The 26,961-nt window shown below is 41.2% G+C and overlaps 5 protein-coding genes across 6 annotated transcripts; 3 read left to right on the top strand and 2 right to left on the bottom strand.

The window, feature by feature from the left end:
- Positions 1-365: 365 nt before the first annotated feature.
- Positions 366-13,141, bottom strand: tmem276a (transmembrane protein 276a). Of its 2 annotated transcripts, XM_069163331.1 has the most exons (5): positions 12,449-13,141; positions 11,909-12,022; positions 11,668-11,805; positions 4,334-4,446; positions 366-414 (listed from the first exon to the last, which is right to left on the bottom strand). In XM_069163331.1, exons 1-5 carry the CDS (start codon positions 12,849-12,851, stop codon positions 388-390), a joined length of 795 nt encoding a protein of 264 aa, XP_069019432.1. In that variant the 5' UTR covers positions 12,852-13,141; the 3' UTR covers positions 366-387. The 2 variants fall into 2 exon arrangements, with proteins under 2 accessions (XP_069019432.1, XP_069019431.1); XM_069163330.1 differs by lacking the exons at positions 366-414; positions 4,334-4,446 and adding an exon at positions 9,645-11,521 and having other exon boundaries at positions 12,449-13,135.
- fibina (fin bud initiation factor a) lies at positions 6,299-9,873 on the top strand. Its single transcript, XM_069163332.1, has one exon. It carries the CDS (start codon positions 6,380-6,382, stop codon positions 7,007-7,009), a length of 630 nt encoding a protein of 209 aa, XP_069019433.1. The 5' UTR covers positions 6,299-6,379; the 3' UTR covers positions 7,010-9,873.
- Positions 13,142-14,049: 908 nt separating the features above from the next.
- spi1a (Spi-1 proto-oncogene a) lies at positions 14,050-17,137 on the top strand. The gene is made up of 5 exons (XM_069162579.1): positions 14,050-14,358; positions 14,798-14,891; positions 14,963-15,147; positions 16,371-16,530; positions 16,600-17,137. The coding sequence occupies exons 1-5, from the start codon at positions 14,332-14,334 to the stop codon at positions 16,908-16,910; spliced, it is 777 nt and encodes a 258-aa protein (XP_069018680.1). The 5' UTR covers positions 14,050-14,331; the 3' UTR covers positions 16,911-17,137.
- A 1,492-nt stretch (positions 17,138-18,629) lies between these two features.
- Positions 18,630-23,721, top strand: LOC138205868 (protein regulator of cytokinesis 1-like). Its single transcript, XM_069162203.1, has 14 exons — positions 18,630-18,726; positions 19,098-19,230; positions 19,347-19,469; positions 19,573-19,806; positions 19,879-20,049; positions 20,184-20,333; positions 20,421-20,568; positions 20,668-20,804; positions 20,896-20,991; positions 21,286-21,432; positions 21,533-21,643; positions 21,740-21,847; positions 22,179-22,352; positions 23,198-23,721. The coding sequence occupies exons 1-14, from the start codon at positions 18,716-18,718 to the stop codon at positions 23,267-23,269; spliced, it is 1,815 nt and encodes a 604-aa protein (XP_069018304.1). The 5' UTR covers positions 18,630-18,715; the 3' UTR covers positions 23,270-23,721.
- Positions 23,722-23,828: 107 nt separating this feature from the next.
- LOC138205869 (ubiquitin-associated protein 1-like) lies at positions 23,829-26,880 on the bottom strand. The gene is made up of 6 exons (XM_069162204.1): positions 26,299-26,880; positions 26,069-26,215; positions 24,781-25,425; positions 24,533-24,694; positions 24,139-24,240; positions 23,829-24,033 (listed from the first exon to the last, which is right to left on the bottom strand). Exons 1-6 carry the CDS (start codon positions 26,344-26,346, stop codon positions 23,899-23,901), a joined length of 1,239 nt encoding a protein of 412 aa, XP_069018305.1. The 5' UTR covers positions 26,347-26,880; the 3' UTR covers positions 23,829-23,898.
- Between the last annotated feature and the right edge of the window lie 81 nt (positions 26,881-26,961).

Below are 26,961 nucleotides of genomic sequence, written 5' to 3'. Positions count from 1 at the left end.
CAAGAAATCCGCAAATTATTTTTGCGTCCGCCATTTTCTTCCGCTGTTGCGCGTCCGTTGATACGTCACTGCGACCTTTGACCGGGCTGACGTAACTTCCGAGGACTTACAGTTTTGAAACTAAAATCTAAGATTAACTGCTTACTGAAATCAAAATTTCCAAAAGAAATAGAATACAACTTTTTTTTTTTAATTTATTTACTTTTTAATTAATTTCTAGCTGTGAACATGCAGGTCCTCTACCACCTACCAGGTGGTGCTGCAGCACGCTGAGCACCCTACGTACGCGCCCCATTCCCCATGTTTACCGACACTGATTTTGCAGTCACAGTGCTGAATGTGATGATCAATAATTAACTGGTTTTCTACATCATCTCCATCCTCAGTTCAAATGAAAAACGGTGTAGTTATTCCCTGAAAAGTATAAACAGAAAGAAAAAAAAACAGGGAAATTCAACAGAAATTAAATAAAGCATGATCTTGTAAGCCAGAGAAGTCAAAATAATGTGTTAAACAGCAACAGGATACATTATCATGTCAGCAGATCTGCAGATGTTGAAATGTTGCACATTTGCACAAAAAGAATCACAATGCAAAAAACACAGCCCGTTAAAATGAGAAGAGTGCCCTCATTCTGAGGGACAGAGTTTTAACAACAAAAACATTTGTTCATTTCTGACTCTATCTGCAAATGATTAACAAAGACATATAAGTCCTCTGCATATAATTATAATCAGTGGAGTAGCAGAGTCAGTTCTGAAGCCTATTGAGAGAGTCCAGAGATAGTGTTGAAGCTTAGTTCAACATTGTTTCACAAAATCACGTCATCAGGGGCATTGTGAAAGAAAAATCTCTCTCATTTGCACTTTTGAATATACATTTGTGACCTTCAGTGGGTTAATTTCCAGTGGATTCATCATTTGATGCTCCCACTTTCCAGAGGCGTTTGTGAAATTATTGCTTTTAAACAGTGTGTGGGCTTATGAAAGTGTCTTCATTCAGCTGCGTTTCATGTGTAGGAAGAGAGAGCAAAACTGTGACTGTGATTATAGAGCCAAAAGATAGTACAAGTGAGTCAAAATGATATGTCTTCTAGCTGTATTACATATAATCTATTGAGGTTCTGACAGTGGAACCATTACTTCTTCGGCTTTATTCCTCCTTCACTTAAACAGCAAAGAATAATGAACTTTAAAAAAAAAAAAGAAGCTTTTTCTCTTTGGAGCTGATACATGTGAGACTTAAAGTTAATGCTTTTGATGTATTTTTTTTGTATAATCAATCTGAACTGTAGCTGCACCAGGAAATATTTTTGATTTCAAGTGATCCTCGTCTGGCATGTCTTCTATGAGAATAAAAACAACACGGCTTCAGTCCTAAGAACTGCTTTTCTGACAAACACACAGATTTGTGCTCAGATTGTTGTTGTCTTTTATATTTGTGTTGTTTTTCTTTTGTTCTCGCTTTACTCTGACTTTTGCTTTTAGCCTCTGTGTTGTGCATTTGGGTCTTTCGCCCCCTTGTGAACCGTAACACCTGCATATTGAAATAGCTGTTTGACAAAACTGCTATATCTTCTGACTAATTTGTGCAGTTGCAACAAAACTAAAATGGACAACTAACAACGTGGCGCAATCCAACAAAATTAGTATTTTGCTGGTAGAACTAGAGCAACATGATACATTTAAATGGCCATCACTGTTTGGGTCATGTTGCATTTTTAAAAGTTCAGAGACCAGCTATTTCTCGTCAGGATTTTTTTCAATCAATAAATACAAAAAAACTCTTAGCCATCATCAGCAAAGCATGACTGTCTTTTGCTATGCAGCTCGACTTTGAAGCTGTTAAATGCACATTAGTGCAGAGGTTTGTGCTCTTTCTCTATGCTGTTTTTTCAAACTTGATTAGTAGAGGTTGATGTTGTACATATAAATAAATTTCGCTTCACTGCTGATAACTTGTGAAAAATATCCCTGATGTGAAATGTAAATAATTCTTTTGACTGAGTCATTACCATGTGAGACTGAGTCAGCTGTCTCTGCAGCTTCCCACACGGCTGCAGGCCCTCAACCTCCTGCTCCCTCAGATGTGGGGAAACCCGTCACCATCTGAAAAGCATCTGTCCAAACTACAGACTTTTTAGATCTCCTCATACACACACGCGCACACACACACAAACACATTATGCAACAGTGGATCAACAAGAACATCCCTTCCAAATCAGCTAAAGTATATTTGTTGTTACATGTGTTGTTACATCTGCTTTCAGGCAGCTTTACACTACTCTGCTCTGCCTTGGCGAGCAGGTTAGTTTACTCTATCACACAATGTTTATGTTGAGAGACACTGTATTTATTCAGGTGTGTGACTTAAGAAGAAACAGAGAAATCCTGCATGCCGGGAAGCCTCAAGCTGTCTCTGCTTGTATCCTTCATTCAACAGTGTGTTCAGAAGTGCAAGGGTGGTTTCAAAGCTCTTTTCTGATAAGCCAAAGCTGACAGGAAATTCAAAACTTGTGCATTTATTGCATTTCTCACAGTTGTTCTAAAGTGCTACTGCAACACATTTTCACAAATTGATACTGAATGTTATTTACCACTGCAATACAGCGTTGGGACGTCAACAGATGCCAAACTGTTGACCCCTTGATGACCCACATAAAAAAGTCTCTAACTACAGTTGGATTTTGAATCAGACTTTACAAATAAATGCAATCAAAGGTGCAAACTATTTGTCAGTCAGTCACAAATATACAGTACAAGTCAGTCAGCAGAGAGAATAACAGCTTCAATTTAAGGTGTGCAGTATTGAAAATGAAGTTCTTCCACAGATCAAATAATGTTTGTGATGTTAAAGGGTTCATTCAGTTCCCCTCAGCACTGTGAGGCTTTTTAACACCTTTCAGCTCATTCTTTGTGATTTCTGACCTGCAAATGTATTTTGCTTCAGTCACTGCAGTCACTTTCGGCTCAGCTCAAACAGCAGACACATTTAGCAACAAGCTGGTGAACATGTTTGCAACTATTTTTCCCCGGGAGGTGGTGGAGCCTAAAAACAGAGCTGAAAGGAGAGTGAAAATTGAACTTGAATTGATAAGGTGGCCAGAAAACAACAAATAAATGAATGTTAATGTTGCTTTATATCTGCTGACAGCGGTTTCACAAAACTTGGATCAGGGATTGAGCAGAGATTTTCCAGCTGTCCTGGCTGAATTAAGCCTCAGTTTGGTTTCATGAAAGCAGTGGCACACAAGTTACCATGGAGATATATTCTGTGCAGCTAACCTGCTCCTGACCAGGTTTACGGCCAGGCTTGATGAATCCTGGTGCCTTTCAATCAGCAGTCGCTTCGATCCGAAACCCATTTCTTACAGTTATTGCGTGTTTGAGATGGTTATTTTGCTTTATTTGTATAAACGTGCATTAAAACAACTTTATGTTTATGAAGACTTCTGTTCATATTGTTGTTGTAGGTTTGATTGAGTAAAATGATATTGCAGTTGTCAAGATGATTAGAAATGGCAGATAAAGTTGAAAATATGTTTATAGTTAAGTCGGTGACACCTGCAGTATATAAAGTATATAGCTTGACCTAGCAACACCTGCAGGGTCGGCAACTGTGAAACGGATTAATCCAGAATGCATTAACTAGAACAAGCCTAGCTTTACTCTGTTAACCTGGATTTCATAATTGTGCTTTTGTGAACCAGCCCTCTGGATAGGCAACTTGCCAACCTGTTCAGCCATGTCATCTTGGAATGTGATATTACTCATTGTAGATTTGTTAGATTAACACTTGTTCTGCTGCTCTCATGTCACCTAAAAAATCAATGATTTCCGCTTTAACTAGATCTACAGCTCAGAGTGTGCTGTGATATGAGTGAAGCCTTAATTTTTTTAAAGAATTTTTATGTAACGAGCCAAATTACCAATCAGTGTTTTTGCCAAATAGGCACTGATAATTACCCAGAAAAAGACTGAAGTTGCTGTGTGACAACAAGGAGATGAACCTGGAGTGAAGATGTGACAACTACTCATCGACATCTGAGTAATCACCCTGTTTATCACCTCTGCCGTAGACCTTCAGGAGACATTTTGACATGACATAGCAGGAAACACATCTAGAAACACAGCTTCCAAAAGAAGGACCCAAACGCACAACACCTAGACCTGGGGATAAGCAAACAAAAGACTTAGCTTACAAATGTTTAACAGAAAGTCCAGGCTGTAAAACAAAACACAAAGGTGCAGAAAAAAATGCGGAATCGTGGAACATAGAAGAACCATCCTCGAACAAAAACTTGACGCCACAACGACAAGGAATAAAAGTTTACCATGGTCAGAAATGGCTGGGAGATTGTAGAGTGGCTGCAGTTGGGGCTGACTGGGGAACTGGGAGAAGGTGAGGTGGGTGTGGCAGCCACGGAGACAGAGAGACGGAGGACTTCTGGTGGGTGGAGGGTGTGACACACAACCGGGATCACGTGGGATGACATAAGTAAAAAAACAAACACAGGTGATCCAGACAGGTCCAAACCATGACACACATGGGAGCAACTAATAATATCAATAACAGCTGCATTTTAACCACCTAAATGCTGACATAGGTTACTGATACACTTAGGTGGACCAGATGGAGACATTCCTGCTGTGACATGTTAGAAAGACCCGTTCCCTCCTTGTTCAGCAGTTGTTCCTCCTGTGCTCCCACCTTTTCACATCACCTGACCTCCGCTATCCCCTGAACACCTGCTCCCTTTATACAGCTCCCAGTAAGCTACATATCTACGGTATATATCCCAGATTCTTTATATTGTGCTCCCACAGTGCTTTAACCTGTTTCCTTGAAGGAAGCTTTTAGATTTGTGTCTTCATGCTTTCATCCTGCTGCTCTGATCTGCTTCTTGGTGTCAGTCGAGAAATGTGAGTGAAAGAACAGCAAATCCTGTATGCAGAATATGAAGCACCAGCCACTGACAATTTTATTAAACAATTCTGCATTTTCCGTTATTATAAATTAATCTAATCTGTTGAATTTTGGGAAAATGTTGTGTTTCTCATCATTTCTGCCACGTTGTGCAGTAACAAATACAACCCACCTGCAGCTGCAGGTACTTTATCGACCTTGAATGGATGAAACAGAGGACAAAACCAAATATTTCCAGCCCCATGTTTACATCTCCCCCATATGTTTCACGTTTGTGTGAGTATTGTTGACATGCTGAGAGCCATCTCTGAGACCACCATGTGATGATGTAATTATCCAAGACAGGATGTGCAGTAGAGGGGATCGTAGCCCAGGGGACTCTCCCTCCGTGCAGTAATGTAATCACCTGACTGAAGTCATCAGAGTGAGGTCTAACTACACTCTGTCTGAGAAAACAATAAAAATGCTTTTACTTTTACTAAATCTATTTGAGCAAATTCTCCTGTGTACACCTTGCCACAGACAAGCAAACAACACTGCACCTTTATTTATATTCGTTTTTAGTGACAACTTACAAAAATAATCAGAACATAATACAACTCACAATATCAATACATACAATATAATGTAATGTATAATACAATATCAGTTTTGCACTGTGTAATGAGAGCATTTTTGAGGTTTTGATTTATCATATTATCTTTTTCAGTGTTGTAGTCACTGTATGTACTAATGAGTCAGAATTAGGTCAGAATCCTGCATTCAAGCAGGCCCTGACCTGAATTATTGGTCCTTATTGAAACAACATTATTGTGCCATGTAAGCAATTGTTTTGAAATACTTGCATCTTAACCTACACATTGTTTTAGGAAGATTTTGCCTGACAACCTTTGTGTTAATGTTGGAAATTTACATCTTTAAAAGATTTGTTTTTAACAAGGCTCAAAGAAAGTTTCTGACAATAGTGATGGAGGGAAGATGAAGATGATGCAAATTGTTATGTTGATTAAATGCACCAAATATGACAATGTTCAAAAATGATTGCAGGTGTATTTATAAAAGCTACAACTTTAGATTATTAATGACTATATCTGACAAACAGCTGAATACACTGAAATAAAACAGGACTATTTTAGGAGCCTATTATTGGATGACAAATAATCTTGACCTATATTCAATTTCTGTTGTGAATCCTACTTCAAAAATGTGTCGTCAAAGACACCAATTAATAACAGTAAAACCTCTGCTTAAATATGTTTGTTGGAAAGCAGCCTCATGACTGTGCACTGACTTTGCTTGGAGAGACCAGGGGCCACGAAGGGCCCCTTTGACTTTAACAGGCAGTCTGTGCCTTTTAGGTGACGGTGGACTGTGTAACATGAGTCGTGATGAAAACTGCGCGCTGAACCCGGCTGCCAGTCCAGATGCTGCTCGCTAAAGAGAGAGGAGGTGCATGATGGATCCCGTCCCATTGCTGCTCATCATCGTCACATCTTTGCCATTTTGCTCGGCAGTCTACACCGGGCCCCTGCAGCCGGAGATCTCCAACGGCACTTTCCATCACTTCTTTGTCCCGGATGGAGACTACGAGGAGACAGAAGACCCCGAGCATTGCCAGATGCTTTTTAAATTCTCAGACGTGTATCCATGTGGAGCCTCCGAGGACAGCGACTCCGTGGTGCGGGACGACTTCGTCATCACTAAGCTACAGACGGAGGACGCGGCGCGGCTGCTCGAGAGCATCGGCCGAACCGTGGCGCACGACCTGGACGGAGAGGACAGCTACGGGAAGTTCCTCCAGAGGGAGGTTTCCCAGATCAGCGAGGCCTTCTCAAACGTGGACAAGTCCCTGCTGGAGCTCGAAGTGAAGTTTAAACAAAGTCAAGAAACTGAGCTGCGAGAGGAGCAACAGCTGAACGGCTATGTTGTGAAACAAGTGAGTGACATCCGGGGCGCTCTGAGGGAAACTACCGACATCTCCCAGGGACTTAAAGATAAATATGAGCTGCTGTCTCTCATCATCCGCAGCCATGGTACCAGACTGAGCCGCCTGAAGACTGAGTATCTTAATGTTGGCTCTTAGTGGGCTTAGAGCTGCTTAATCTGTGTATGAGTGCGTGTGTGTGTGAGAGAGAGCGAGAGAGAGAGAGAGAGAACCCTCCAGTTCATCAAACAACTGTAAAGTTCATTGTGGCTTATGAATACTCTTTCAAGCATTTGAAATACTCTTGACCTTTGGTTGTTCCCATTCTTTGGAGCTGTGTCACTGAGGGGAGCTTTTACAAAAATATCAACACATTCCTCTGAGTCAGGAGGGGAAAAGGAAATGTGAGTGTAAATTATGTCTGCAAGGAGCCCTCTGTGCCACCTCTGAAGAGCAACAGAGGAGAGTATGAAAATTGAAGCCCTCTTTGTGGATTTATTGTCTTTCAGATCAGTAAAAACAAACAGTGTATGTTGTACAATTTTAGGTTATTATAACTGATCAAATAAATATCCATTACATATTTGTCCCCTGCCGTCATGAATTTAATAACAAACTTCAGTTTACATGTCAGTTTTCTTTTTGTCCTGAGACACATGTACAATGTCATACAGTGTTGTATTGTAAAATCTTCTCCATCCTTTGAAGTTTGAGGCTTATATAAACAGTGAAAACCTTTGAATTCTTCCTTTTTCATACAGCAGTAAAAGTGACCGTCCTCCTCTGTCACGTCTCTATGTCACCCTGTTTGTTGTCGGCACTACACGTGGCAGACATGGCTGTCCCTTCAAGTGGCCCTGGCTAATTGTTGTCTGATGTCTGTCACTGCCGCCCACATCTGGAAATCATCTACTCCAGTACAAAATATGTTTGTTTGAAGGCAGATGCTCTCCTCACTATCTACTCTTCTGTCTGTCGAAATCTTTAGTGTTTATGTTTGAGAGAAAATGTGTTGAAATTCAGAGCTGTTTTGGGTGATGTCATTTTACAAAAAATACTCCTACAATTGACATGCAGCTTGTTTGTATCTCTATCAAATTGCTTCTGTTTTGCTCTTCAGCTGTGCTGAAATGCAACATCTTATTTCAGACAGCCTGTTTTTTGTTTTTTTACTTTGGCCTCCGAGGTCACCCACAGAAACCAATCTGTCAGGCTGTTTTAATTTGCAGTGCCTTGAATTCAATATTTTGAATGCCTTCAGTAGTAATATGTATATTTTCTGTCTTTAACTACCATTTAAAACGCTCTTATTCCAGTCAACGTCTGTAAGAACCACAAAGTCACCACCATAAGCTTGCCCACTTTTTTTACAGAGATAATGTCTCTGCAGATGTGAGGGAGCCAGATGGGCTGCCATGGGCTCAACTGGGTGTGATTTCCTCTGTCTGGTTTTCCTTACAGTCCAGCTTCCCCTGAGGGACCCCTTTTTAGAAACAGCTCTCTGTAGCTCAGCACAGTGCAGACCAACCCCGTCAAAAAGCCAGAGCTGCAGAGAAACCCTATATGTCTATACAGCTCTTAATTTCCAGGGGCACTGCACAGGGCTCGCAAGATTTGATTAAAATTTCCACTGTGTAAGTAAAGGTAGAGCGGGTCACGCAACCCATCATACTTAATTTGTCTTTTTTGGCTCAAATCACTCATTCCACCTATGGAAAAATATTTTTTTCTGCAGATTGGATTAAGGTCCCTGATGCTCAGAAGCACGAAGGCCTGAGGTTTGAGCATGCGGTTAGAGTATTCTGCTCGCTGACATATTTAAAGGACAAACAAAGAAAGGTCAGGAATGCAGACCCAAGTTGACCTGAGTACTCTGACCCCTCTCTGTGCTGAGCACACAGAGCCAAAGACAATCTATGCCTTTTTAGTGTTGTTGTTAGAAAGAGGAGCGCTGTGAAATACTATATCTGCTACTAACCCTACTGTTGTTATCACAGCAGTAAATATTACTTTTAACATACGTTTTTAAGAGCCCTCATTTGATATATATATACAGAGACAGCTCTCAAGTACATCTAAATGGACCATCTCCATGACAACTGAGAAAACGCCTATTCAACAAAGCCTCCCTTCTGATGAAGACCATGAGATGTGGTTGAAAGCTCTGGAGCAAGAGCTAGAAAAGGCTTCTTGAGTTAAGATTAGATTGACAAACTGCACTTCTGAATGCCTAAAAAAAACCTTTCACATTTAAACCTAGAATCAATTTACAACTTTAAGTGATACTGTTGTAACAAAACAACATAGACACAGAGAATAACTCCAAACTTACTCTTTACTAGAGCAAAAACAATACTACAGAAAGTGTGGGCAAACTATTTACAAGAAAAAGCCCTGACTTTTAAACTTTACTTTAGTACCCATAATGTACCCATTATGCCAAATGGCCTGTTTGGATTAATCTATAATAAAACATCATTATGTATTAATTGGTTATTGTTTGTATTAACCTTTAATCTGTAGCTATTACTAACAAAAATATTTGTAAAGATAAAGGTGGGTAAGTGGAAAATACAATATTTGCCTCCAAAATGTAGTAAAGTTGAAGTATGACACAGCATAAAATGAAAGTACTCGTGAAGTAAAAATAACTCATAATTGTACTACTATCGGACATATGGTACTAGTCTCTTTGCAGAATGGGGTTTTACATGTAAACATACTTCGAGGTCATGAAATTACACTTCCAGACTATAAACTTTCCAGGAGCCTGTGGAGTAATTAGACCACCTACAACAATAAATTACTTTTTAATGATGGGGGTACATACAATATGGGACATGTCAGACTTCTCCTTATTAACCACATATTGTTACCAGATAGCGTAACAATCCAAAAAGAGCCATTCTTCACAACGGGTTGTGAAGAATGAGAATACATTTTACTGCAAATATTTTTGTTTTGTGTACATATGACATCCATTGATTTTTCCAGGGTGGCATTAATAAAGAAAAATAACTTCTTGTCTTGACAGTGAATTACTGCTGCAACTTACCAAAATTTGAGTTTAACTATTTAATTTCGGATCATCTTCGGTTTGTCAGTAAGTGCAGATGATTTCTTTCACGATTTTAGCTGAATATAACTCAATAAAGATAATACATCTAATTTGAGCAATAGAATCCTTAAGAGGAGAGACAAAGGAGCAGAGAAGCCTCAGGGAATCGGTGAAGGCAGCATTTAAATTAGATGGCAGAAAGATTTAATTTCTATAAGCACCAGCAGATGTATTTTGTCAATGGAAAAAAAAAAACTCTTTAATATAATCACATGCAAGTGTAAGTCTGTGCAGTTGTCAGCATGTTTAAAGTACGTGATCGGAGAGGTTTGTATGACGTTACCTGGATTTCATATCTTATTTTATGCATCACTGATGTTTATAAAAGGAGATTTTATTTCACTTTAAAGACCAGCAGAAGATGACTTCACTTTTTGTGTTCTCTTTGTTTTGGATTGACTTATTTTATTTTTGTTTTGTCACTCAGTTGTGGTCACTGACTCATATTTTGGCCACGGACATTTGCACACTTAAGTGTTCAGAAGCGGTTACATAAAACTTAGGCCTGCAAACAGCTCCTCGTAACACCAGCAGAAATACATCGAGCCTCTATTTTAAATTGAAGTTGTAAAACTTTGGACTCGGTTAGCAGGCCTCGCTATCTGCTGACATACCAGTGAACTTGTGGCATAACGTAAGACGACCGCAGAGACATTTTAATGTCTAATCAGAGTTATACAGGAGAAAAAAGATAGTTTTGCATGGCTGTTTTATTTTTCAAAAATATTTCAATGGGGGTAAGACCTCAAGAACAACAAAACATTTCCCTCAAACACAGTTTGGTCTTAATGCTCATATTTTTCCTTGAATAAACACAAATGCATCTGCATACATACAATTAGAAAAGTACATGTACATGTCTTGTTCTGAATGGGTACATAATGATACACAGTTGCCCTTTGAAATGTGACAGTACACATCCATTGTTTGAGTTTCAATACAGATTTCAAAGTTGTGCTATTGATCTTCTGCCAGTGTTTCTTTTTCTGTGTTTTTCTTCTCAAGCTAGCAGATTTTACAGGAAGAATTATTATATTCTCTTCTTGAAGAGCAAGCAATGACACTGAACAGTTCATTCTCAAAGAGGGACAGATAAAAAGCACCAGAGGAACTGAAATCATCTTCAGTCAAATGTCACCCCTTTATCGTTTTCACGTGAGTGAGAAGCCAGTGTCCTGTGCTTTCTCTGCGCCAAGCTGTGTGAAGGCTCTCTGTGCTCTGAGTCCCTGGGTAAAACTGTCTCTGGAACGGGGCTCGTCACTGTTTCAGGATGAGACAGGTGTCTGTTAGATGTGTGGCGGCCTGTCACACACAGCCGTTCTCCTGTCTGGGCTTGTGCACTACAGGGGTTTGTGGAGGGTAGAGGGAAGGAGCGAGTGTGCACAGGAAACCAGCCAGCAACGTAAGGCCCAGTCCACCCCACGCACAAAACATGGACCAGCCATAACCATGACTGATGTCCTCTGGTATCCCAAACATGTAGCGAGGATAGCGCGACAATTCAAAGTTGATCCCAGCCACACATGTGCAAAGGGAGATTATGCAGCATGTCCCTGCCAGAGAGCAAGACCAAGTCAGACATGACAGCAACCCAATTTCATCTCCTCTGATGCATCATTACAGCACTCTCATTAACAAAGGCCACACTGCCCCTTTGTGGTGAGTCAGGGCAATGCTCTTTACGTAAAGTACATCTTACCTCCCATGAGGAAGAGAAGTCCGGCGACATACTGCATCAGATCATGCTCCTGACAGCAGCCCAGCACGCCTATGATCCAGCCGAACAGGATGATGGATATGGCCATGCCAATGAAACTGGCGGTCATCCTCTGGAGGTCTGCAAAGCGCACAACAGCAGTGACTGTGTTTGTTGGGAGCTATGCCTCGATTCTCTACATTAATTAATCAAATGAAAAAGAAAAAGCCTTTTGGCAACTCACGGAGCGCGTGCCACTCATCCTGCCTTATTGTCTTCGTCAGGTTGATTGGCAGATTTCTGGGGAGCACTGATGATGAGTAGTAGTATTTTATTGGTGTGCAGTGCGGAACCAATCCTGTGGATGTAAACAACACAAAGAGGATGTCTCACATTTGCACTGAGATCAGATGAAGAGGATATCACAAGGCTCTCTGCTGCCGCCCCCTCCCAAAAAAGAGAGAAGCACCCAACCCCCTTCCACCACCACCCACCCATCCACCCACACCGTTGTAGAGTAGCTTATTGTACGCATCTCGAGGCTTTTGTTACTACAGCTCACCCTTTTGTGCTGGAAAAAAACAGCACGTCGATGGCATTGTAACTGTACCCCGTGTTGTGCTGCGTAGGCCTTGAGGGTCTGTGCGCAGCATCAGCACCTTGGATAGCGCATTGGTGCACAAAGTATTTACTGATAGCGCCTCACACACAAACACACACACGCAACAAAAATATCCACAACAAACCTATTATAACACAAATTATAATTCCCCAAAAAACAAACCTTTAAAGATCAAATCCTCTATCTCCAAGTCAAATCCCCCTCGGTGGCACTTTCTCCACAATCCGGTGATGGTGGAGTTGAATTGCCGACTGCAGAGGGACTCCATGGCCGGGGCAGGAGGCAAGAGGTGCCGCTTAGCTCGCAGCAGCATTTCACCGCTGACACTGGAGCCCTTCCTCTCCACATTTTTCTCCTTTGGCAGCATGCGGAGTGGAAGGTTGTTGTTGGAGATGTAAATATAGCCGGGGTCGTTTCTTTTGTTGGAATAATTCTTGCAGCGTTCCCGGTGCCTCCTCGCGTCCGTCTCGTACCAGTTGTCAGTGCTGATCGCCACTGCTATCAGTCCCAAAGCGCAAAATGCCAAAAACAGCCCTGCCACGGTTAAAGTCCTCATCGCAGCCATGTTCCATGCGTATCTCGCCTCGGTGCCGTGATAATTCCACGGGACAGCAGGGCTCCGCTCCTGGCTACTGCTGCTGTCAGTGTCTGAGGTGTGGAGCAAATACAGCAATACGTGGAAATCTGAATGGCGGAATAATCGCGGAAGACCTCATTTCTCTGATTTGCCAACCATCTCAGAGAAGAGCCAAAGGATAAAATAAATGTGGGCCTCGATGAGCTATTTTGGTTGTCTCTTCTATGCCTCTGAACTCAGTCTAGCCTAGATACTGGTCAGTCCAACATTTCTTTCCAGTAGATGGAGACAGAGCAAATATTTGAAAGCACCAACCCCAGACCTGCATTTACTGTAGGTCATCATCATCTGTAGGAAAAGATTGCCAGTTTACCAAATTCATACAAAAGGAGGTGCCTTCCTTTGTTTCTTTCTTTTTGTTTTTTCACCATCTCTTCTATCTCAGCTGCTGTTTAAAGTGATCTGATATCAAACACCAAATATGGTTTTCACTATTTTAAACCCCACAAAGGGCCTAATTTTTTTCTGTGGAGTACAGAAAACACTTCCATTAGCCAACAGATTGCCTCTTGTAATTTTACATTGCAGTAGAGCCAAACATATAAAAAATATAGCAAAATACTCTTTGGTTCGTATAATTTTGAGAGAAGTCATGAAGCTGTATACATTGGTCTTGCAGTATCTTTGAATAAATATTAAGTTACAAGGGACACAATGAGTCCGTCCATTTCAATCATGTTTTCGTAGGTTTCAATCTCATGGTCAATACTTCCTCAATTGAAACCATGATGCCAAACTAAAAGAGGAACCAGCCCGATTCCAAACTTCGCTTTTAGTTTCGCCCCCGCGTGTAGAGACTATAAAGAAATTCCTCCAAATCATGCTGGAGATTTGTTGTGATTGACGATAGGAAAGCAATTAAATCATATTTACCTGCAGACACAGGTTTAGGAAAGTCTGGTTTTCTTCTCAAGGAGTATTGAATTAAATAGCAATGACATTTTATGTAGGTTTTACAATGTGTTGCGGGTCAGAGTTAATGTTGCTCTGGTCCATTACGACATCACTTGAACTGATGGGGGGAGAGTTGAAGCACAGAAGGGCACACAATTCAATAACAACCCTCCACTCAATATGTCTGTTTTAACACTGGGACTATTTGCAAAAATATCTTGCAACCTGTTCAAAAAGCTCAAAAAGTACATAGATGCAACAGCCTATTTAAAGGGAAACCTCCTTGGCACACAGGAAATGTGGGTGTATATATGTGACACTCGGCCATCAGGAACTAGCTGATCATATGAATTTGACAATCGGATGATATGAATGTAGACAGCTTGTTTCTCACTTTCAGTTCCCATTTGTCCGTTGAAGTCAGCGCTCAGCAACATTGCGTGTTTCTCTGAAGAAATAAGAAAAATTTTATCACGAGTTTCAACAGCCAAGAGTCTCATGCTGTCTTGTTTACATGATGGACGGATATGTCATATCAGTGGTGAGTGCTACTGTTTTATTGTTTTTACAAAACAGATGAGGACACTCGTCTATGATCGTAGTTTGTGAGAGAATATTTGACTGTTTGTTATAGTTGACAATGTGTTTCTGTAAGACGCATCCAGTTATAGTTCAAATCGATTCCAGTGACCATGGTGGAACTTTAGGACATCAGCGATTGATTTAATGATTATGTATATCTCAGACTAGTTTTGTTTGTGTTTTAATTAGGATATAAGTATTAAGTAAAACCCACCTCTATGGTCTGGTTTCTATTTATTTTTGCTGTTTTTATGTTCCTCTGAAAGCAATAAAAAATTGGTTTATTTATTTTGCAGATTAAAAAGTAGTTCAAGAGTTACAACTAAAGGTCATATTTGACCTCATTTTGGCAGGGCAAAGAGAAACATCTCACATCTATTTTTTTTTTCTTCCCAAAGGCTTCAGAGGAAATGATTCCACATGAGTCAGAGAGTTATCGACCTCCTGTAGAGCTGTACCCATACCTCAGTAGCGTGGGGGATCTTTATGAAGGTGAGAAGGTTTACCTGTCAAGATGACGGATCATTACACGGCCAGGGGCTTAAACTTGTGTCACTTTTCAGACCATAGATGGACCTTCCACTCTGAGCGGGTCCAGCCGTCAGACTTTGAGAATTCCACCGTGAATCACCTCACAGAGCTTCAGGCTGTGTCTCCTCAACAGATGATACAACCCTGCCGCTACATCAGTGAGTCTCTGCCCCTTCACCTGGACCCTCCACTCGCTCCTCTCTCTGTGTCACCACAGGTAAGTTTACAATGGCACTGCAGAGTGAAAAGACACGACGTCATATGTGATTGGAAATACTGACATGTAAAGCATCCTGACAGGGAAATAATCAAAATTATTTCACCCTCCCTTTATGAACACTCCCAACCAAAACCACTAAAGAAGCAAACGCTCCATAAATTTGATGGTGTCATTAGTATTTGACTTTAGTTCACTTCACCTGAAATTAAAATGTTATTACTGTTTTATTTCTGATTAATCAACCAGTTACTTTCTCTATCAATTCTTCGGCCTATTCAGTGCGAGAAAATTGTGACATTTTTTTTTACAACGGTTAAAACCCAAGCCCAAGCAGCATCATACAGGAAAAATCAGCAAATGTTCCGAATTAAGTTTTTTCTTGGCATTTTGTTTTTTTAAATTAGTAATCAGTTGTCAGACTTATTGGAAATTCATATCATTTTGTTGATGAACAAATCGATAAATCAACTAAAGTTAATCTACATAAATGTGGAGATATAGATGCACTGGAATTGAATAGTTTCTTTAGAATCAACCTAAAGAAGCTGCCACCAAAATGAAAACACACTATTTCAGGAATTACTTGGGGATTTAGAGCTTTTGTGATGTTTCAAAAAAATGCAATTTCATCTCCACAAAAGTATGATGTGGACAGTCTGGGATATTTTCTCTTAAATGTCATCTGCACCATGTGGTATGGCTGAGCATTGAATTGAATTCTATTTTGGCAGAGCAACTTCCTCTTTTAGTACAATGACACTGTTTAAACGAAAATGTCAGACGGTGGTTGATTGCAAAACAAAGAACAATTTGCAACTCTGTCACTCGCAAAAATGTGAGAAAAGTTTATTCTTGCAAGAAGGAGCAAATACCTGTACACTCAAAGAAAGGTGTCCAGCATTGCTCAAAGTCTCTCCTCCATAGTTCAGCTTATATACAGTGTGACAAACAGTTGACAGTCATCCCCACTTCTTCTGTATATCTGATTTTGTAGATAGTACTGAGTGAGGTCGTCGGTCACAAGATAAAGGTACAGAGACGTTGTAACTGAGACTATACAACCATGTTTTGCAACGGATAAATAAGTACATCTTTTCTGAGACTATAGGAACATGTGCTATATATATATAATGATAGACCAACATTTGACAAGTATGATGAGTTCATTATTTTTCCATCAAAAAACTTCAACTATGGCATGCTTTAACTTTTCCCTAAAGATCCCGTATTACACCCAATCCTTGTGCTACCAGTACCCGCTCTCACCTGGACATTACTACTCAGAGGAGGACCAGCAAGGAATCAGTCCCCCGCTAGAAGTGTCAGAGGGCGAGGATGAATTTGAAGACCACAACCACTCTTCCTTCAGAAAAGACACCCGTAAGTATTTCCAAATATTCTACTGTCTCACAAAAGTTCTCTTTACAAATATCCTATTTTCTTTTCTAGACAACAAGAAGAAGATTCGCCTGTACCAGTTTCTCCTGGACCTGCTGAGAAATGGTGACATGAGTGACAGCATCTGGTGGGTGGACCAGGACAAGGGTGTCTTCCAGTTCTCCACAAAACACAAAGAAGCTCTGGCAAGCCACTGGGGCCTTCAGAAAGGAAACCGCAAAAAAATGACCTACCAAAAAATGGCTCGAGCTCTGAGGAACTATGGTAAAACTGGAGAGATTATAAAAGTGAAGAAAAAACTCACCTACCAGTTCAGTGATGAAGTGCTGAGGAACCTCTGCTTACGTCAGTGTCCTCACTGATGAGCGAACACAGGCTATCTTTCATCATGCTGAAATCACTAAACTTGCCAAAGTTGTGTCTGCTTGTAGATTTGCAATTTCTTTTTGTTTTTCTGCACTTATTTATTTGTAATGCCAGCATATGTCCCTTGTGGCATTTGATAACTTTATAAACTGCTTCATGTCAGACTCCTTTTAAATCTGTGTTTTTGTACAAGAATTAGAAATGATTAAAGATCTGGAACAACTTTACATGACACATTTGTTCCTTCCTGAATGTTTATGAATACATTTTATGTTGGGGTGGTTTTGTCAAATGACAAAAAAAATTTTAGCTGCAATATGGAAACATACTAATATCTTACTGGTTTTAGGCCATAAAATTGGTAAAAGGAAAAGCAACAGAACAGGCATATATGCAATACTGTCACACACAAAGTAGGCAGTAGAGAGTTGAAGTCAGGAAGCAAATGATTGCATCACTGAAGTAAAAAAAAGTCGACAATGCAGTTTATGCAATAAACTACAAAAAGCAGATAGTAAGGGTGTGTACAGTGACTTTGTACCTGTGAAGAGAAAGGCAACATGGCACAATCCTCATCACCAAATCTGCTGGGCTCAGTGGAGGCCAAGAAAGAGGACAAACCACAGAAACAGAAGTCAATCACACCATTCACACAGATGGAGAAGGTAAATCCTGCGATATATATAAATACTAACAATACAAAAATAGTAACATGGCTGTAATAAGGTGAGACATGGCAGGCACAAACATTGTTATTTCATGCACTGCTCACTTATTTTAGGCTATTTTGCCCCTATAACATTCTGACTTTTAGAGCAAAAGCATCCAAAATATACATTTTGGTTGTTATTTAAAAATAATATGTATTTGCATCTGCAGAGTTCTCCTGAATTCACTTAGAGTAAGTTATTCTAAAATGTTCAGTAAATCGGTCAATGAATGATAGCCCGTATGAAAGGCCGTTTTCTCAAAATGAGCTTTCTCATACTCTTCCGTCATACTTACAACAAACGTTCCTGTGGATTTTCTCTGGCTGCTGACATTACTATCCGATTTATAGAATGATAAAACGTGACAGCCTATCCAAAATCCCCTCAGTAAAAACATTTGATTCTAATGTCTACAAATTGAAACTGTTCTGTAAAACTATGCAAACTATGCACATTTGCATATTTAAACTTAAAACACCATAAAACTTGTAACACAAAAATACTTCTCTTAATACAAGCAGTCAAGTGGGGAAGTTTCATGATGACATCTTTAAATTTAAAATGTTTACCCTATTCACCTGTAATGTCTTAAGCAGAGGGTGGAGAAGTAAGGGACGTTAGACTACTTTTTTTTTTTACAAAGTTTACAAAGAATTGTCGCTAAATTGGATCAGTTGGAGGGGAAGGGGGCGTGAATGCGGTAAAAAAAAAAAAAAAAAACCTACGCTGCTGTGATTGGTTGTTTCACTGTCAATCATTTGTCATCATCAAATACCAGAGCCAAACTCTCCGCCTAACCACCAATCACAGGCACAGCCTCCCTTCTGGCAGATCCAATCTAAAGCCAGCCTTTTTTTTTCTTTTTTTACAAAAAGCAGAACCGCCTATGTGACGTCAGTTTAATCGGCCAATCAGAGTCCAGATGTTGTTGCAGTGCAAATTTCAAATGCAGTCGACAAACGGACGAGTTGCCGGACAACACCGATATTAACCGGATTAGACGGGTGGTGGTGGTTTTTTTTTCGTAGAAAGGCCGCTTGCGCGTCAGGGTAGATTGTTTTAAAGACATTTTATTTGTCTGCGGCGGCAACATGAGAGTGAGGTTAGTACTTGAAACCGTTAATAATTAGTACAACCGGTAACTTCTGTCGGCAGACTTCCTGATTAGCCTGTTGATTTGAATTAAAGCTAACCGTTAGCTTCACTGCGAGCAGACGCGCGCGTGTGTGTGTGTGTGTGTGTGTGCTGAAAGGAGTAATCCTAACTTGTAATTACGGTTTTCATTTGAGTCCAATGCTACTCACGATCTGGTGTTATTTGACGTTACAGCTGATGCCACCCGTCGGTAACCAGTAGCTGACGTCAGCTTCTGTTAAATTCCTCACCTGTTAATGCTCGGCGGGTTTGACTTAACTTTTTTTTTTTTTTTTTAAGTGCTACACTTACCAACTTGGCCACTTGCTTTTCTTCCAGTGAAGTCCACGCAGCGGAGTCCGTTGCCTACTTCAACAGGGCGCTGATCAGGTTGCAGGATATTTGGGAAGAAATCGGGATTCCGGAAGAGCAGCGCCTCCAGAGAACCAACGATGTTCACAAGCACCTTAAAGTGAGTCCCGCACCAATGTAAATGAATTAAAAATCAGCTTCTTGGCCTTGAAGAATGTAATGTAACAACACTTTTTTATGATTTTTTTTTTTTTTTTTTTTTCCCCTTGCTTTCAGGGTTTGCTGGACCTCATGATTGCAGAAGAAGACGAGCTCAAGAAGCGACTGCTGAAAAGCATTCAATCTTGTCTCGAAGAGCTTCATAGTCTGTGCAGTGAACTTCAGCTGCCCCCGTTTGAGGTACAGTCGTGTTTCAGAAATATGTGGTTCACTTGTACACATCCAAAAAAAATAAAAATAAAAAAATCTCTGGTCAGGGCTGACGTTTTGAATTTCTCTGCAGGAGGAAGAAGGCTGCACCATGTTGCAGATGGAGAAGAACACCCGCACACGACTAGAGGTGTTGAAGGAGCAGAGGAGGCAAAGAATGGAGGAGCTGAAAGGCTTCGTCGTCAAGGACCGCGAGCTGTGTGATATTATGTGCGCTACCCCCTTCGGCATCGAGCAGAACGCCGTCCCATCCCTGAAGGAACTGGACACCTACCGCGCCTACCTTGATGATCTGACCAAAGAGAAGGTTTTACTTCATTCCTTCATCACTTGCTTGCGTTTTCCCCTTTTCGGTTTGTAACCTGTCGTGTCCTTTCAGGGGCGTCGTCACGACGAGTTTGTGAGCATCAAAAAGGAGATCATTGTGTGCATGGGCGATCTTGAGCGGCAGCCGGAGACCAGCTTTGAGACGGATGTGATGTGCGAGGATGAGGAGGAATTTTGTCTGTCAAATGACAACATCGCTGCTCTTAAACTACTCCTGAGTGAGGTGAGTTTGTTACATTTGCATCTTCAGATGTTTTCCCGAATTTCATGCTGTGATTTGACAGTCTACAATATTATGTGTAATATCGCACTGGCTGTGTGATTATTATTAATTTTTTTTTATGCCTCTCTCTCCAGTTACGAGAGCGCAAAGCTGAGAACGAGCGGCGCTGTTCAGGCTTGCGCACGAAGATCCAGGAGCTTTGGGAAAGGCTTCAGATCCCGCAAGAAGACAGGGAATCCCTCTCGGAGCACATGGTCACGTCAAAGAAGAAAAACACTGAGGCAGTAAGGCATCCAGTTCATGCGTCTTCTCTCACCAAGCACCACCAACCCCTCCATAACAAGTTGTAATAACGTCTTCTGTGTCTCCAGCTCCAGGCAGAGGTCCAGCGTCTCGAGGTGCTGAAAATGCACAGCATGAAAAGTTTCATTGAGGCCATCAGAGCTGAGATTGCCCTCCTGTGGGAGAGATGCTTCTACAGCAGCGAACAGCAGCAAGCGTTTGTTCCATATCACGACGGTGAGTTGCCGTCGTGTAACGACGACGCTCTTCCACTGAAGATACGCAGCAAACGTCCCGAAGGGAGTGACTCTCTCCGTTTACATTTTCTTCCCACAGACGATTTCACCGAAGAACTTCTCAACCTGCACGAGGTTGAAGTGGGGATCCTGAAGAAGTATTACGAGGTCCACGAAGAGCTCTTTGAGGGAGTCTCAAAGTGGCAGGAGAATTGGACCTTGTTCATGGAACTTGACGTGAGTAGTATCCTCGCGAGTTCAACGTGGAAGCTCTCAACGAAAAACGTACGGTAACGTGTGAGGATTTAACATGTTCTTCTCATCTCAGAAAAAGGCTAATGATCCTTCAAGGTTCAACAACAGAGGTGGGAACCTTCTGAAAGAAGAAAAGCAGAGGACCGACCTGCAGAAAAGCTTGCCGAAGGTGAGCAAGTGTTTGCGGATTGCAGTCGTAAGTGGAAGTCTGCCTGTAAGAGAAGCTGTTAGAGGGAATTTCAAAGTACGAAGCTGTCAAATTAGATGAACTGACAATAAAACTGAGGTCAAGCAAAGAGTTAAAACAGGCTGTTGTAGTACCAGTTGTGGCCAACAGATGGAGACATTTAAACATCTCGGTCTGTAGTTCGTGTGCTTGATTTACAGAACCAGTTTAGAAACTAGACTGATGTAGTCTGACAGCAAATGCCTATTTCAAGTTATTGTTTTCTGTCTGTCTCAGCTGGAGAAGACTCTGAAGGCCCAAATTGATGCTTGGGAGCAGGAGCATGATAAGGAGTTCCTGGTAAACGGAGAGAAATTTCTGGATTATGTGCAGCAGCAGTGGAATGACCACCACACCGAGAAGGAGAACGAGAAACTTGAAAGGGTATGTTACGGCTTTGATTTAAAAACTTTTATTTGCATCTCCCTGAAACAAGAGTGGTATTAATATTATGACGTTCTTTTTTTTGTTTGTTTGTTCAAAGCAAATGAAGAAAACTAAGCAGACAAAGGAGGATATGTTATATGGAACAGCAGTGAGGACGCCTTCTAAAAGGCGGGTAGCAACAACTCCCACGCCTGGAAAAATGAGAAAGGTAAGATGCTTCTGCAGATTTGAGTGACAGTGATTTGCTGGACCTGGGAGAGTGAATAAAGAAGTTGACCCACCTTTTTCCATCTGTCCTCTTTAGCTCAACGGCACTTCCACCATCTCCACTCCGAACAGCTTTCTTAGTTCAGGCTTCGGGGGAACCTTGTGCCAGTCTTCTATCCAGAAACCACCGCTGTCTGCCAGCAAAGTAGGCTCACTATGACTCACGCTGGGTTTTTCACAGCAATCAAACCGTCAAGGTTAAAGTAGTTGGTGCTTTCTCTCATATTTTTATGGGGATCAAGGTAGGCAGGGTGTATAGGGTTTGATCTGATGTATATATATTAAAAGTTTGATATTGTATGTCAAGTTAATTGGTGATGCTTTAGGTTTTCATTGTAAATGCTAGTTTTGTTTTTCAGGGGATGGTCCATAATTGTCTTATAATCTGAAATTTCATTATATGAAAGGGCTGTTGAAAAAAAAAAGAAAAGAAAGAAATCCACACATTATCATTCTAGTTGGTCTCGTTGTTGTAGGGTCTTGGCCTGCGAACCCCCGGACATGGAAAGACCCCTCGTGCACTAGACCGAAACAAGGAAAACATCTCCCACCTTAATAGAAATACTCCAAGTGGCACACTAAGGTCTCAGGAAACTCAAGATCACACCATCACCTTTAATCGTGTTGCTGGCTCCTATTCGGAATTTGCGGTAAATGGGGTTTTACATCTGTTTAGTCATCAACTGCACAAGTCCACTGAAGTTCAGTCTAATTAAAGGAAAATACCCTCTTTTTTTTTTCTTTTTTTTTTAAGGTCACACCGAGAGCAATATTATATTTTCAAGTCAATATGAAACATTATATTAAGACTAAATTGCTAGCGTACCATTTAACCACCATTTGGCATTACTGCTAATCTAAGACCAAATTTTGAAAAGCACCCGTTTTGACAGTTGGAGAAATTATGTCCTGTAAACCTCAAGGAAGGATTTTTCATTTTATAATATCTTTGTTGCGATAGACGTGTAGATTTTTGTATTTTGTAGACAAAATTCCCAGATTGTAATTTTTAAAACGAGGCAAACGATCAACCATCTGTACGGTGACAAAAATGATTTGAGACAAAACTTAATTAAAAAGGCTTGAGCCATGTTTTAGCGTTTTGTTGACCACACAGTCAAAACATCATTATTAAATGGAGCAACTAGAAAAGGCAACTGTACCTACGTCAGCATTTAGGTCGAACATTCATTCAGTCATTTAGAAACTGATCATCTGCATTACAAAATACAGCGAATATACAAACCAGACTTTCTATTCAACTAAGTGCAGTCCGTAAAAGAAAATTCATTACCAAAGACTCGCCGACTCGTTCCTTTTAGTGGCACTTTAACTTTCCACCACATTACTCCTCCTGAGATCAACAAAGTAAATGCAGTGTTTCATGCTCCCGCGTCACATGCCAACACCATGTGAATGCACATATATTGATATATAACTATTTTGACTACTTTTTTAATATGAACGCAGTTTGATTCTGGACTTTTCTCCACAGAGAGACTTCTCCAAGGCTTCTAAATCGAATGTGAAGTCAGGACTGCTGAACTCCACCATCAGTCATCACTGACGGTTCAAAGGAGCTGCTCCGGGACCGAGAGCCATCCAGCTCAGCGGTAGTTTGGTGTAGATTTCATGTAGTGGACAACAGGGAACTTTAATGTACACTTCTTCCAAAAAAATGTAAATATTTGAATCTTTATTGATGCCGTTTCTGTCACACTTTCTTTTAGGGTTACTGCTGCAGCAGTTTTCTCTGCCGTGAGATTCTCTGGCAGTTTTATTGGTAGTTATCCCGCGGCTTTTTATTTGATTTTTTTTTTTACTTTTGGGGTTACAACCTTTTTAAGTGAAACATTATTGACCATATATAGAACACTACTGTTTCAGTACTGTAGCAGCAGTGCATCATGATTTTCTTTCCTCCAGCTGGAATGAAACTTGCTCAAAATATTAAGTGCTTCCTCCTTCTTCTTTTTTTTTTAATAAATCTGTAAATAAATGTTTAAAAAAAAAAGTTCATCCTCACTAAGTGTAACTGGTACCTTCTGTCATTTAGTTTGTCATTCTTCACCTGTCTTTCAGTTGCACGTTTTATGTCAACTGAGTCCAAATCAGAAGAAAGTATCAAGAGTATTCGATACATGTTTATTGTAGGTGTGAAAATCTGTGTACACTAGAAATGAGAAGAGGACCTGTTTAAGCCATGCTGGTCATGAGTTCCTCCAGAGCTCTCTCACGGTGATTTTCATGGACGAGCAGCACTTCTTTGATTGCATTTTGCTGGAAGCCCATTTCGTGGAACTGAGTCAGGAGGCTTAGGAACTCTGCAGCCTGAAATAAAATGCCAGGCGTTAAGAGGTACACGTCAAGTTCAGGTAAAGTAGAGCAGCGGTACAGATTTGGGTAACAAGTGTTTAATTGCCGGCCTGGATCCACCTTGCTCTCGCAGTTCTGAAACATCTCCAAAGCCTCCTCCACCTGCGCTTCATCGTAACCCAGCGCACACAGACGGTCACTGGCAGCCAGGTATTTTAGGACCTGTTGATAACGCGACAAACATGAGCCACAGTTTAACATGAAATAAATGCATTTCTAGATAATGTATGTAGGATTTATTTAATATATTAATTGATTTAATTATATAAGTTTACTCTACAGATCACAAATGCATAAAGTTTGAAGTTTTATTTGGCTTATTGTCAAAGAAGGTTTTAATCAAGTTTGCAGATAGGGAAACAAAACATATAAAGACGTGCATTATTAGGGTATATTTCTATCTGTGAATAAGGTAATCATGGAACAGATTTTCACCCTCGGGAGTACTAGTTACCTTCTCCGGGCTGCAATAGCCAGTTTTCTGCAGAGCCAGGATGGCGGTGCGTAAAGGGTAGCCCTTTTCTGTGATGGTCTCAAGAAGCTCCCTCTCCTCCTGGCTGAGCACCGACAGAAACTCTGCTGCAGAGTCGAAGAAAAATCCACGAGAGACACCGACCTAATGACGAAGAAAGAACAGACGTTACAAAAGTGAGAAAACGGCTCCAGAGGTCTTTAAAGTAGATGTTTCTCAGACAAACTGACCTGTCTGCGGTTTTTGACGACAGGCCCCGCAGAGGAGGGTCGTTGCTGTTGCAGCCTGAACAGAGAAGGAGCGGCAGGTGGCGTGTTTTGCGAGTACTTTCTGCCCACGGAGTTCAGAGACCGCTGCTTCTTCTTGCTGCTCTTCTGGCTCTGAGGGAGGGGGCTGCCCTGCTGGGACCTGTGCTGCTCCACCGCACACAGAGGGTGTCTGGAGTCTGGGAGAGAGCCACGTCTATGGGCTCGGTGTGTCCGAGGTGAATCAGGCTTAATGTGACGAGTGGAAGCACCGCGGTCCATGTTTTTGACTCTGGAGAGGGGGTCTTTGGGGGCCTTGCTCCGGGGCCGCTCTCTGCTCTTGATGTGGTGAGGTGGATCCTCAGCGGAGGATCCTTCATTATCCTCACTGTAACCATCTTCATCGTCAGAGTCGTTAATGTTGAACCTGACGGTGCGATGGGGCAACCGGTGAATGTCTGCAGAGTTCAGGCTGTTGCTGCGGGGCCGCGAGTCGAGGGCCAACAGACAGCTGCTCCTGCGGCGGCTCTCCTGAGGGCTGCTGAACATCAGGTAGTGAGGAGGGCAGGATGGGTTCTGACGGAGGGACTGCCACCCAGTTAAAACCCATCTCTCCAGTTTGAACCCATACTGCAGAAAACAAAACAAAACAGAGATATAAAGCAACAGGCGCGCGCACACAGAGCAGGGATTTAAAAGGTATAGATAACATTAACAGCGGCCGTGTTGTAGTCGAGTGTCCCAGTGAACCACGGCAGTGAGTCAGTGAGCCAGCACACACAATACCAAGAAACTGAAGCTGCTAAACGGTTCAGCCGTCACTCATTTTATCATCGCTGTGATTTCCCTACTATAACAGGCTAAAGAAGGGCTATGAGGTGTCTGTGAGATGTAACTCCAAAATACTTTAAAACTTTCCAGTAAGAACATGAAAATAAATGCATTTTGGCTACTACTTGAACCTGATGACTCCTCATTTCAGCGCCATATTAACATGAATATTACATTTAGATCGATACACACGGGCATATCGTTTCAGGGCCATTTCTTCTTCTGCACTTTTACAACAAATCTTATTCACCTCTGTGTCTTAAGTACTTTAAACTAATAAATCAGGTCTGTTAAACCCCCAATACTCAAAACCATAGATTTACAAACAATTTAACAGAAGCATAACTGAATAGAGGAATATTAATCATGTCTTGTAACGGACATTACACGAGGAAAACAAATAGGTCCCAAAAGGATATTCAGGTTAGAAATAACATGTGACCTCAGTTTCCTGCAGTATCTGATGGCAGTCTGGTACGGTGATGTCCGGAGCCGTCAGGAGCAGCACTTCCTCCTCCGCGGGACCCAGCGGGGTCTGAAACGGGACATCCTCCAGAGAGTTCATCACCAAAGCACACCAACAAATAACCTGCATCAAAAGAGTCACAAGAGAGCTCCTGGGTTTCAAGCTACAGGAAACATCTTTGGTTCAGTTATTATTTAGTTTCTTACGTTTTGCCCGATATTCTCTTCCTGGTTCACCTCAGTCCTCTGAATCATCAACAGGAGTTTGGAGCAAATGACGGCGGGACATCCCTGTACGTGGTAAACCGCTTCCCCACTAAGCCTCTTGACATAATCATGAGGGTTTGTTTACCGATAATATCTCAGACGCCGGCTGTAATCCAAACGGCAAAGGTCCACTATAAACAACAGGATTTGTAAACATGTATAAAAAAAATGATTATACAATACAGTAACACTTAAATAAAGCACATTCAAAAAAATATCACCGATACTCAATATGTTCCTATTTTTGTATGTTACCATTAACACTTTAACAATATCATTTCTAATACCTTTTCTTTAGTATTTTGTCATTTTTACTTGACAGCAGCTTTTTCATCTGAATTCAAAGCCACCTTACAGACGGTGACTTTACAATTTCCATGTGGCGTGGAAGGAGGATTAGGAAACGCTGAGGTATTGGGAAACAACAGCGGGATACTTTCCAGAGATTAACCGATTACACAAAGGTGACAGCCGAACAGTGCAGCACAACATTGTGATGTCTGTTGTATCCATTTGTTCTTGTGAGGAACATTTTCTACCTTCGGAAGGTAACAAATATAATTTACAGTGCACATTCTGGTCCGCACACAAGCGCCGAGGTAA

This window comes from Embiotoca jacksoni, unplaced genomic scaffold, assembly GCF_022577435.1.
Source record: "Embiotoca jacksoni isolate LCO1_2020_lvr unplaced genomic scaffold, fEmbJac1.0.p SCAF_3, whole genome shotgun sequence".
Lineage (NCBI taxonomy): Eukaryota > Metazoa > Chordata > Actinopteri > Embiotocidae > Embiotoca > Embiotoca jacksoni.
The sequence above is the reverse complement of the archived record's forward strand: the minus strand, read 5'-3'. Positions and strand labels throughout refer to the sequence as shown.